Below are 13,546 nucleotides of genomic sequence, written 5' to 3'. Positions count from 1 at the left end.
CATTCATCGCGTGGCGTGTTTATCCGGTTATTTTGATGACAATTGTGTTTAAATGCATTGGTTTGATTACAATAATTAAAAACAATAATATATTGAGTCTCGATTAATATTTGGTTAAATAAACCGATAGTTAGATTGTTACCTATACTTACGTATTGTAACGTATAATTTAGGTTATGACAATCTATTCATCCCATTAGTTAACCAATTATTTTAATCGAGACCTAAAATATTGTCTCTAAAACAGATCTGTGTAGAAATCACTGTGGCAGTTTAGTAGTTTATGACTGAAAATTTAAGGAGAATATAAATCAAGTCTGAGTAAAAAATTACTCAATAATAGTTAAATTTAAATCATATTAGAGAAAAAGTCGACTCAAAATTGGTTTTACATACTCAGAATAGAGTCAAAAGTCACTCACTTGATAGTTAGCAGAAACTCGGATTTGAGTAAAATTCACTCACTTCTGTTGCAATAATTTCACTCATACAATTTTAGTTCTACTCATACGAATGAAAATTTAACTGAATCAGGTGTGGACTGAAATTGATATACAGCGTGTTCCATTTAACACTCCCACTGCCAATATCTGAAATGAAGAAATTTATTTTAGTTCCGGAAACTGGGGTTGTTAGATCCCTCGAATAGCATCAAATTGTAGTTAGAATTGTTAGTTCAAATCTTTCTGTATAGATGGCGTGGCAATACTAAAAATTTTTTTATTTCCTGGAACGTGGAAATACAGTCCATCTGAAAGATCATTAAATTTTGAGTAATTTTTGTAATAAAGGTTTTTCCCTATATTTATTTGTTTTCAAGATATGTCGACTTCAATATGCAATGTATAACAGGAAGAGACAAAATATTCTTTTAAAATATTGTTATAATGGCTTTATTCACATCAAATACTAACTAACAAACAATAAATTATTAAAAAAAAACGAATAATCAACTACAGGAAAAAAAAAATACAACGGTAAATCTTATAAGGGGCAGAGACGAACCGTATTTCATCAAATGTTATTAAAAAATGCTGTCATAGGTGGCTCATGTCATTTGTTTAAAACAAAACAATGACAGATGACACATAGTTTTCCAATAATTGCAGTTTTATCAGTTTGCGTCTTTCAATTTAACTAAACTAGTTACACGATTTACCATTGTACAATTTTTTTCTGTAGTTGATCATTTGTTTTTTTATAATTTATTGTTTGTTAGTTAGTATGTGGTGTGAATAAAGTCATTATAACAATATTTTAAAAGAATATTTTGTCTCGGTGTGATTCAGATAAAATAATATATTTTCCTGTTATATGCATATTGAAGTCGACATATCTCGAAATCAAGCAAACATAGGGAAAGCTTTATATTACAAAAATTACTCAAAATTTAACGATCTTTCAGATGGACTTCCACGTTCCAGTGATCAAAAAATTTTTTAGCCACGCCATCTATACAGAAAGATTTGAACTAACAATTCTAACTACAATTTGAAGCTAATCCAGGGATCTAACAAACCCAATTTTCGGAACTAAAATAAATTTCTTCATTTCGGAGATGTTGGCAGCGGAAGTGTTAAATGGCACACCCTGTATTATTGAGCAAAATTGAGTGAAATTGAGTGAATTTTTTACAGTGTAACTTAGACATACATATTTATGATTTTCGTAATTATATCAGAAACTGGTTAACAAATGTTAACTAATAAAAATTCATTGATTTCAGATCGGGACTTCTAAGAGATCAATTTGACTAATTTATCATAATTTTTCTGTTCAGTTATTGAATTATGATGATGTACTTAGAGTTACTTTAAATTATAAAATCCTGCTTGGTATGGTAACTAACATTGGAAATAGTACTGTTTTTTTATACTTCTTATATGGTGTTAGAATTTTGGGAAATATCAAGAATTCTAAGGTTGTAATACAAATAGGGTTTCAGAATTCAGAATAACAATACATCCATAATTCAAGAATGCAAAAAGAAAATCTAATAAATTTTAAGATCTCCCGATTTGATCTTGGTTGTAAACGACAATTGGTTTTTCGGGCTACGTTTATAGACTTACATTACACTAAGCTTTAAGTAGAAAAAAATACTTGGCCGGCCTACTCTTGTTGTTCTCGGTCTAGGCTGGTATTACAGAATTTGTCGCTTATTTACGGGAATCATAAATGAGATAACTATTTGTTTTTTGTAGTAAAAGAATTAAAACTACACATTTAAATCTCTTAGTAACACTTTGAAAATTTTTGGTACTCTACCTGTATCAGCTTTAAATCATTAAAAATATTTAACTCTAAAATCGATTGAATTATAAATAACATTTTTTTCATTGCCAATTTATAAATAAAAACTGTGTATTTTATATTTATGAAAGAAACTAAAACGATTTAAACGTTATAATAACCGATTGAAAGCTTCAAGTGGAATTTGGTGAACAGTGATGATTTTACACAGTTCACAATCTGACCGCACATTGTTGGTCGGTTATAAACGCCCAGTCGTTTTACAAGGTAGCCAGATAGTAAAATAATGGGAAGTCGACGAAAATTTGACAATATGAAATCGAAACTCGAAAGAAATGAATTTTTCAAGTCAAAAATTCATGGTTCTAAGACCGTACTTGAAAAATTCCTATTCATTTATAGTCCCTTGGAGGAGTTCACCCTGTATATTTTGAAAGTGTGAAAAAAAATAAAAATAAAAACCATGGTTCATGTAGTAGGTACACCATACGAAAAATACCTATAAACTTTTTTCAATATGATCCTGGAATTTTCTGACTTCAAGTGTCTGTTGGTCTTGTGGTATACTTACTGTATCCCAAAACTTAAACTAATTCCCACAGATATTTCAAAAACTGTATCCAAAATAAGTTTTCGTGAAAATTCAAATATGTATAACCTTAAATTTTGAAGCAGGACGTTTTAATTCATTTCTTATCGTACTGGCTAGGTTATTCCATTCTACCATTACGATATGTACAGTTCGCCATAAAACACCGTGTAGGTATGTAAAATATTAGACATTGTCCAAGAAATAAGTGCCAAAATGTTGTCCCATCAAATATGTCTCATCTAATATTTTTCTCCGAAATAATTTTTAATTATGTACTGTTACCCGCCACGGGAGCATAAGTCAGAATGCTTATATTGACTTATTTATTAACAAATAAAAACAAAGACTGGGAATTAATTAGTGCTAATATTTAGTATTTGGGTTAGCAAGATAATGAACCATTTCAAGAAAATTTTGGATTACGTTGATTGATAGACAGTGTGCTAGCGTTATTTTAATGGGAACAAAATATCCGACAAAAATGTGAGGATTCGAAAAAAAATATTTACGTGTTTAAAATTTTAAAACTGTTTATAAACATAAAATACTTATAAAACAAACTTTTATTTCGTTGGAATAGCTCTAAATAATATTAGAGTTGGGGAATGACAACGTCTTTAGTACTTAAGAATTAGAAAATTAGAACTAAGAACATTTTTTACATTATAATGTTTTATTGGCAATGCCAATGAGAGCCAATAATAGTTGTTAGTCACAAAAGTGTATATCTGTAATACACTGATTTAATCGCAATGAAATAACAATGTAGATAGATATCTCAATTTATTGGCAAGTAAGCTGAAATTATTTTACTTTCTTGGAAGATACAGCAATTCAATATTAATTTTTTTTAGGCTTTTTCTTACACAAAACCATACTGAAACACAAATATTTTATGGAAATCTTAAAATTCAAATTACAGATATAGGCAGTACCGTCATTTTCGTGATTTACATCTTAACTTTGTTCACTCCATTTGATGTAATATTATTCCACAAGATTAAAACGCTCCAATCTTGAAATATATCAAACGTTCTTAGAAAATTCGTCCTAATTGCGCAATTTTGTGTTGGAGCTAAGTTCACTAAAATCATAACAAGATAGTACAAAGATGCTCCAATATTTTAATTTCGGTTGTTCTAAAAATATAAACATTTGTTTGTACATCCAATTCAATATTTTTGATAAGAATATGTATATTTTGCAAATTCAAAATTTTCACATTCATTATGTTTATTATACCCAATAAATAAGTAAATTTTCACGAAATATTAAAATGTAAAGTGACTAATGTAAATTCCTGCTAATTAAAATAAAAAATAAGGTGCTTTCTAAATATATGCACAGTTACAATTTCAAGAAGTTGATGCTTGCATTATTTTAAAATGAAAAGCTTTAATAAATGGATGTTCATGGTGTGGAATTTAAAAAATATATTTTTGCAGACATGTACCTATGTTTGACGTAGCTTGATAAACAGGCTGATGATTTATTTAATTAAAGGTGAAAATGTAATGAATCGATAATAGTATATTACGTAATAAGTGTTGTAAAAAGCATTTTACGCATACGCACGACGCCGCGTAGCGGCGAGTGCGTAATTGCATTACACCACGTATTACGTACTATACTTTACCTACGCCCACTACTTTAAATACTTAAAAACATACCGTCTGCGATCAATGCAAGATTCCTATTACGTCGTACGGTAAAAAAATCACACAGCTTGGTAAAAAAATCGTACAGTTTTCCTAGTAACCGCCTAGCAACGGTCAATACAAACAGTATTGTATTGGCCGTTGCTAGGCAGTTGCTAGGAAAACTGTGCGTTTTTTTTACCGTACGTAATAGGAATCTTACATTGATCGCAGACAGTTTGTTTTTAAGTACTTACAGTAGTGGTCGTAGGTAAACAAATAAGTAGTATGTCAAGCAGTAATGGATGTCAGATCTTTAGAAATTCGATGCCATTAAATATTTTGCAAAATTAGATTGAATGTCTTTTATTTTATGTAAAATTATAATACTGCACACAGTTAAGTACGTAAATTGAAAATAACTCGAAAAACTAATCGTTTCACAAAACAAAATCACCCGCAAAGTATTGTCTGTGTCTGGTGATACTGTTGACGAATGATATTAGTTATTTACCAGATATTGGGAATGTAATTCAATGCTGGACGGAGTTATCAGAATAGCTGTTACTCACAGTATCACTAATTAGGAATTTTTGAATACAATTTGAATAAAATGAAATCATCAAAAATATAAAAAAAAAACATTGCAGCTGAAATTTTAAAACTTCTGAACAGTATCGAAGGGACGAAACCTATAAACAAAATTACTATTTTTACGCCAATGATTTTTTCCAGATTGGGGATGATGGCTTTCATATTGTATTTCAAAATCAAAATTTTAATAAATTTTTATTGGAAAATGAATAGTTTTAGAGTTAGTTTAGATTTATTCAACTGTATGTAAGCTTATTTTAAATAAACTATAAAAACACCACATTGAAATAATTAAGGTTTTAGTGACAGTGTCTCTCATTATCTGTGCCACTGGTTGACAGATTTATCCCTCAATTCACCAAATTTTTTGCTTGAATTACTTAAACCATTAGCTGAAATTAATTGTATTTTTTAAACTTCAACACACTGTATCCCAAAGAAAACTAGTGTCATTACACGCATGATAAAAAAACTATTTGTTTTTAAGTGATCCTGAAGCTATATTTTTTCTTTTTGTTTTAGAGGGAAGCAAATGTCCTACCCCAGGGTGCACAGGACAGGGTCATGTCACAGGGTTGTACTCCCACCACAGAAGGTAAATTTCAAAATCATATCATCCAAATTCACTTTACTAACCTATCTTTTCAAATAGTCTTTCGGGATGTCCAAGAAAAGGCGAAGTAACGCCAGAAAGTAAGTCTCGATTGAGAAATTTATGTATGATTCGTAACAGTCTTCCCGAAGCAGATCTAAACATTGTTTTCGTTGAAACTGAGAGAAATAATCATATTATGAATACACCAAAACATTGTTTAGTTCATATTCCTGTTCTCCATCATTCACCTTGGATGCTTTTTTATCATTTACAACATTTTTTTTTGCTTTTTGGCGGGGTAGAGAGCATAACTTTTCATTTTGTTAGCAACCCTTCATCTCCCCAGTGGCGGTTCTCCCTTGCAATCCCCTGGGGGCGCACATCTCAGGATTTGCGCCTCCCGCACCACGAGCCGCCACTGGTCATCCCTTGCACCCTCACGCATTCAGAATCAGAGAGTACTGAGTATAATAAAATACTAATCCTGTGTGTGGAAATCGTGTATCGAAACGAGACCACGAGGTGGTGTTCTTTTGTTTCTGTTTTATCTCTCTACCCGCTCGTTTGGTTTGGTTTTTTGGTCCTTCGATGTTCACACACAGTTGATTATACTCAAACCAAAACTGCTAGTACAATAGGCTATAATTCTATTTCAATAGAGTTTTATAGCAAAAAATCCCAATTGTACTAGCGATCTTGGCTACAATCTTGATTCTGTTGCCGTGACGCAGTCCTGGCCATGCATGAGACCATCCTGAAGTGCCCGACACCTGGATGTAACGGCAGAGGGCACGTCAGTTCCAACCGAAATTCGCACAGGAGTCTGTCAGGATGTCCCATTGCTGCTGCAAATAAACAAGCAGCGAGAGAACAAAAATACCATTCTAGCTTACAGCAAAAAATTAAGTCACCTCATACTGCTACATTTGGCGGTAAGAACCCGATAGTTTTATTCCGTTACGTCGCAACTTAAGGCGCATGAGCTTTTTTCTTAGTTATTTCACGCAATTTCTTACTACTTTAACTTAAATCAGTCATTGGTTCGAAAAAATTAAGTTAAACACCATTTTTTTACGTACACTATAATCCTCAACTATTATTTTCTTTCTAAGGTGGGTGTCAAAGTGAATTCTCTTCTTCCTACGAGGGCAAAAGAACCCCCACATCGGAAGACGTCAAACCCAATTATCTAGTAGGCTATGGAAATACTCCAGTGAGTAACGCCGAAGAGAAAACCTCGTATGACCAATATTACAATTCCAAAACGAATCCGATCAAACCGGATGCCATGAAAATCCCCAAAACGGAAATAACAACCACGAACTGCTGTAGCGTAAGCGAACAGGGCGAACTCTTGGTACCTAAAACGGAGATCACAAGTTCTTGCAGGTAATAGAAGAGTTTTATTTTATCCTTGGATTTGCTTTTGATTAAAGTGACTTTCAGATCGCCACCTTCTGGGATGAGATCTGCTTACGAACCATACCTCAACCAAGACTCCAACTCTTCTTCTATGTCCAGTATGGACACCATTAACTCAAGAGGACCACACCAGATGCACCACATGGGCCCCCATCACAATCCACAACAACCAGGGTGAGTAAGAAAGCCTAAATCGTTTCACTACATCAACGATCGCCAAAAATTCTTACCCCGTCTGATATACTGTACAGGTATAACATAGACCACCAGTTACCTCATCGATCACCTTACCACCAGTCTCCAATGTCAGAAGAGATGTACCACCGCGAAAGGTCGTACACGGACATGAACGATTCCATGGGAGGCGGCATCGCTAGGCCAGTAGTGACCTACTCTAATGAAATAGTGAACCGATCGTACGATTCGTCTCTGATAAATTCGTCCAGTCACAGACCGTACGACCCTGGTACCAACAGCTTCGAGAGGTACGATTCCAATCAATGCGTGTCGATCCAACAACCTCTAGGGCCACCCAGGGTACCTCCACAGGGTATGTACGGATATATCGAGGAACACCAGGAGCAGAGGTACCAGCAGGAGGTCGCGGCCGCTCAGCATCAGATAGCAGTAGCGAACACTCAAAGTCTGATGAAAACTGAGGAACAGGAGCCTAGTGGGCCGCTTTATCCCAGGTGAGTAGTTCTTAGAATTTTTCTCATCAGTTTTGACATTAGTCAAGGTGTTCAAGTAATGATGGGCAAAGATCTTCGAGATCAAAAATCTAAGCATGCAAAAAATATACAACTTCACAGTCAACAAAAATACAAGACATTTGTTTGAAGGGTTACATTATTCAACACCCTCTCAAAAATAATCGATTCTAAATTACATAAAAAAATAGCTGCACTAGAAAAGTAAAAATTAGGTCGATCTTTTCAAGCGAAATGAAAATGCAATTTATTATATGACGATCTTAATTACCGAAAGGTTGAACACCCTTACCGTATAATACAATTTGTTGGTGTCGCTGCTAGAAGTGTCGACATTTGAATAATTAATTAATGAATAGTATAGAACTTTTTTCGAATGTCTATTTTACATCCGCTGGCGATGAAAACGCATTATATGCCTTCAGCAACAGATTCATTTGCTCTTGGACACTCGTAAATTCAAAACCCCTTTTCATTCGGACCTCATGGCGGTCGCCAGCCCGATGACATCTATTGTGAAAACGCTAACGACGCCTCCGTCTATACAATTGAAATATTTTTTCCAATTAGAACGAATTTAATTTACAGGCCGATGTATCAGTACGACGGCAGCGGCGGACCCCTTCCTGTGGGGTTTTCAGCAATTAACTTATCAGTGAAATGTGTGACAACAGCCCAGGCTCAAATGAAAGGGCCCCACACCTCTCCTGGGGGCAGTGTTATCGATCTCTCGACGTCCAGCGTCACCACCACTAGTCCGCAGGTGAGTCTGTTGTTCCTTGACACGGATGTCGGTTCTCATAGATAAGAATACCCACCTTACCCCACCCCACCCAGTATACATTTAAATGAACTTAATATTTGTAAAGTGTTGTTGAAGGTTGGGATTCCTTTTTATACAGGGTGTTCTGAAAGTCCGTCAGGAAACTCCGGGAGGTGATTCTACGGATTAAACTAACTAACAATATGTAATGAATTTTTTTTCGAATTGTCAACTGTTTGCAAGTTAGAACTTGCCAAAATTTTATTTTTTTATTTTTCTATCTAAATAACTTATTTAATTCAAGTTCGATTAGTCTCTCAGTTGGCACACCCACCAAGTAGGTGAAGCTCTATTGGGCTAGTCAGAGAAAAGTTTATTATGCACAGCTAGAGGGCACTTTACCCAGAACGCAAAATTTGTTTTCTTCACAACTTTTTTCTCTTGCTAGACATCACAGAAATTAACATTATTGAACATCACATGACACATATTGACATCACATTATTGAAGAGATAAACAATATCAGAAAAAATTCTATACTTTTTGACGTTGAACTTTGATAAGCTGTAACTTTCAAACAATTCACAATTCGAAAAAAAATTTTCATTACATAGGTACTGCTATTGTTTCCGTTGTTTCCGTTGTTTCCGTTGTCCGTAGAATCACCTCCCGCAGTTTCCTGACGGATTTTCAGAACACCCTGTATACAAGGTTAAAGAATAATTAGATGGAAAAAATAAATACTTGTTCATAAAAAAAAAAGTATTTTCTTAATATTTCCGGAACAGCGAAGTAACAGATTGTTTTGAAATTTGATGTAGTTAATGTTATTGACTCCTGTGAGGAATCAGAATAGTAAAACTCAGTGACGTGCAATCCCCACTTTAAAGAAATATTGCTCCACTGACTAGATTGAAAATAATTATTTTTTAGATTAAGCTTTCATTTTACTACAAAAGAAGCTTCCTTACATACAGGGTGTTATTTAAGTACGTGGCCAAACTTCCACGGGTGATTCCTTGAGTGGTTTGCAAGATAAAGGGTGTAAAAGTTCTTTAAAAAATCGTTTTTTCATAAAAATTTTAATAATCCTTTAGTCGATTTGGTTGAAATGTGGCAGTGTTAATTGTGGTAGATAGGGGCTAACTTAGCCCTAACTAGATTAAAATTATTATGTCCAGTGGCGTCCCGATGACACCTTAACCAATATTTTTTACAAAAAAAATGTGCGCCACTGATTTAAAACTTTTATATATTTTTTTTCGTATTAAACAACTAAAAATATTAATTTTTAGTCTCTTGATTTTTTTTTAATAATTAATAAAACAAAAATATATTTTTAATTTTTTATTATGTTGTCCCAGGGACATGCATTAAAGTGATTTTTATTTTTTTTTCTTCAAAAAGGAAGCAAGATAAAAAAATTAAGACACAAAAAACTTGTATTTTTAGTTACTTAATGCGAAAAAATTATAAAAGTTAGTCAGTGGCATACATTTTTTTTGTCAAAAATATTGGTTAAGGTGCAATATATGTCAATAATGAACTTGGTATGTCGTTAATTTACGGTAATTGTCAGCAGAACGCTACAGGGGCATCGCGTCGTTATGTAAAATGTTCCGATAAGGTTTCATCCTAAATATGTTTACAACGAGGTCAACCTCTATCTTTGTAATAAGGACAGGACAGAATTAAAATTTTTCAAACTACACAAAATAAATAAACTGTATTAAGAGGAAAACCCAAATTTCGACGACGCACTGTATATTTTGAAACAACATTATTTTACAAGATTACTGATAAAAAATTTTTAATTATCATACAGAAAATATGCAATAAAAGGTTGTTTCTGAAATACAGTAAGTGCGTTCCTGTATTTCAAATGGTAATAGAGCATGTGAAAATAAAAATTTTTTTTTAGGCACTTTTTGTTTTAAAGGTTTTTTTGTTGGCTTGAATTTATTTATAAATAATAGAAATAAACTATTTGGCGTAAATCTATATCAGGTACTTAATTCCACAAAAATTGCTCGAAATTATTTCTACAAACTAACAAACATGCTACTAAACAGCGATGAAAATTATCTCGCATGCCTACTATACTTCAGTCTAATTTCATCGACTGCAGAAAAAATACGCTATTGAAAACTATCAATGGGCGTTAGATGTATATCCCCAAACGAAAATATGCAAAAAATGTACCGTTTAAACATGAAGGTATAGTCTTTCCCAAGGCAGTTGAACATGTAAAAAATCGTCTGGTAATAAAATTCAATGAGTTTCATAGGCGTCCCTAAAAAAATTTTCTGCTAAAAGTAAAAAATTATAATAATTTGTATATAATGTGTAGAAAATTTCTATTATATGTTCATTTGGCCAACAACATATTTCAATTATTTATGTCTTCAAACAATTTTATTATATTGGTGGTAAATTTCGTTTTGTTCCGTTTCAAAAGGTCTCCAAAATGCCATGTTGTGATAATATTAGTAAACAAAATATACCTCTTATTTCTCCCTTTCGCAATGAATAGAAGGTGCCTATAATAAATTAAAATTACCTGAATCGCGCCAAATTCTGCATTGCTGCACTGCACTGCTGGGCAATTTATCAACCACTTGTCATCTGCTGTGATTTATTGCCTAGTAGCCCAATGCAACTGTAATCGTTTTCCTTTGCCCGCGCTCGCATTCTTCAACTGAGCGTATACATTTCTATCGCCTCCACGTTTAGTTCAACCAGACCTGTATATGGGTATGGCTAAATAAATATGGGAACAAGTTTTTCAAATATTTCAATGCCAAGTTGCTGCGTCAGCGACCGAACCTGGTACATACTATCAATCTGTTGGTTCTTCAATTAATATCGGAAAAACTATAACACAATTGGTCCAACTAAGTTGTCACTAAATAAATAACACATTCACTGAAAATCGCTACTGGAAACATGAATTGTACAACGTGTGCATTAGCATCACATCAGTAGCAGTCAAAGTCTGCAGACATATATGATAAACGTGCAGTAACTATTCCCGTAATACATACAACGCCGTTGTATTTGAAACACCTATTTCACGTGCAATATCGCGGGTACTAAGGCTCAGGTTTTCCCCGACAGGATAAAAATGTTTTCCTCCCCATTTAAGATAGTTTGCTTGTACAAGACCTTTAAACGATGGGTTCACACTACGGGTGTGCTACAGTCTTCGAACAGCGTTTTGTACTGCTCTGGGATTGTTGTTTTTGGAGTAATTTTTGAAATTTTAATTTAAAGCAACGTGTAACTCGAAAGCAAGCAAGACATGTCCGTGCCTACGCTGTACAGATAATTACAATAAACTTGTTACTTTCTATACACTGTAAACAGTTAATCAGTTTAGCAAGTGGGACAATATAGGGTCGGCCTAGGTTTCGCGTAATAATTCTTGATTAATTGTCTGACACCCATAACATTTTAGACTACTATGCTTAATGAAAATAGTTTACTTTCACGTCCTTTGGAACGCATTTATTTCAAAATATAATATTTTACGTATATTGTATATAACATTTGATTAGTGGCATAACTTTTCCTCTACTGTCCTTCGTTTTATGAGTTTCCCCTCACACGTACCCCTACCATTTTAGTCACAAACTCGATCCGCAACTTCCTGCGGTGCATATTTCACGACAGAAAAAGTTATAATGAACAGCACATTATGAATAATTAAGCACGTGACACGTCTGTGACTTCCAGGTGGCCTACAGCTCGCCGCACTATGGGGGCCAGCGGGTCGGCGGCAGTCCACAGGCCGCCCCCAGCCCGCACCTCTCCGCCAGCCCCCAGGTGCCCAGCCCCCAGGGCCAGACGCTGGACCTCAGCGTTAGCCGGCTCTCCCACAGGTGGGTACATTATTTATTTATTCTTTGTTTAAGCGTGCAGCCGCGCCACCACCGCAAGTCGGTTGGAGTATTCCGCGGGTATTAGACGGGTAGTTAGTTACTAGTTTGGTGGAGTTACGGGCAGAATGGTCGGTTCTAAATTTTGCTCGTTTAAATTATGTACGTACCCGGTCTTGTTGGCTTTTAGTTTTATTTTTAACATTTCCTTGTACGATTTCTTTTTTTTTTAGTTTTTTGCGTTGCTATACATAATACACATTACGCCCGTTTGAACCAGTTACGCTTAGGTTAACCTTAACTTTAATTAATGCTCTTATGTCATAGACTATATATTTGATTTGCACCAGTCATACTATAGAAAACACAGATAAAAGGCTATTACCTTCCTGCACAAATTGTCTTCCTGGAGTTAACTATGTGTTTAAGCTCACAAAACTGCTAACAGATGTCTCTCTTTTTGTAATGTAATTAGGCGGTAAATTTAAAATTAGTAATAATAACAAAATGCCGAGAGACCCAGAATGATTGATGGTGCCGCTACTTACAAATATTTTGTGTGCCACTCTTCTATTATTTTCATTCTTCGTAGTTAGCAACACTGACAGTGATTTACTTCGTTCAGTGGCGGGTTAAGTATAGTGGCAATAGGGTCACATATTCCTTTTAATAAAAAAAATACGATTGATTTATTGGTTTAAAGTTAAAAAGAAGTGAATACGTACTTTTAATTTTGATCGAAATTCTGTCCCTACCACTAATAATAATTTTTGTAATTACTTTGTTATAATTTCTAACAACTATTTAAGCATTGAAAATGAAGAATAAAAATATTTAATATTTTTAATTACGATGTATTTATAATGAATATTCGTTCTGTATACATAGATTTACTAGTCTCCTTAAACTGTTAAATACAGTATGTAATTTATTTTATGTAATATTAACTAATTTATTTGTTATGACGTCCTTTAGTTCATCCACTGTGTGTAAACGGTTTACATAAATGGAATTTTTTAATTCCGAAGAAATACTAAACTAAGGGAGTTAAATCCGGAGATCTTGGAGGCTATAAACCTCGACTAATAATACGATCATCATA

General features: G+C 33.9%; 1 protein-coding gene across 1 annotated transcript in view; it reads left to right on the top strand.

Annotated features, from left to right (window-relative positions):
- Positions 1–13,546, top strand: part of LOC108917938 (myelin transcription factor 1) — a 192,210-nt gene that overhangs the window by 146,798 nt on the left and 31,866 nt on the right. The window contains exons 6-13 of the mRNA XM_018724754.2: positions 5,599–5,671; positions 5,729–5,769; positions 6,403–6,617; positions 6,819–7,060; positions 7,118–7,267; positions 7,345–7,785; positions 8,392–8,566; positions 12,302–12,447. Coding sequence (XP_018580270.1) covers positions 5,599–5,671; positions 5,729–5,769; positions 6,403–6,617; positions 6,819–7,060; positions 7,118–7,267; positions 7,345–7,785; positions 8,392–8,566; positions 12,302–12,447 — 1,483 coding nt within the window. The remainder of the gene's footprint in view (positions 1–5,598; positions 5,672–5,728; positions 5,770–6,402; positions 6,618–6,818; positions 7,061–7,117; positions 7,268–7,344; positions 7,786–8,391; positions 8,567–12,301; positions 12,448–13,546) is intronic.

Source organism: Anoplophora glabripennis, unplaced genomic scaffold, assembly GCF_000390285.2.
Source record: "Anoplophora glabripennis isolate ALB-LARVAE unplaced genomic scaffold, Agla_2.0 scaffold12, whole genome shotgun sequence".
In the NCBI taxonomy this organism is placed as follows: domain Eukaryota; kingdom Metazoa; phylum Arthropoda; class Insecta; order Coleoptera; family Cerambycidae; genus Anoplophora; species Anoplophora glabripennis.
Note: the sequence above shows the minus strand (reverse complement) of the source record. Positions and strands in the feature narration are given on the sequence as shown.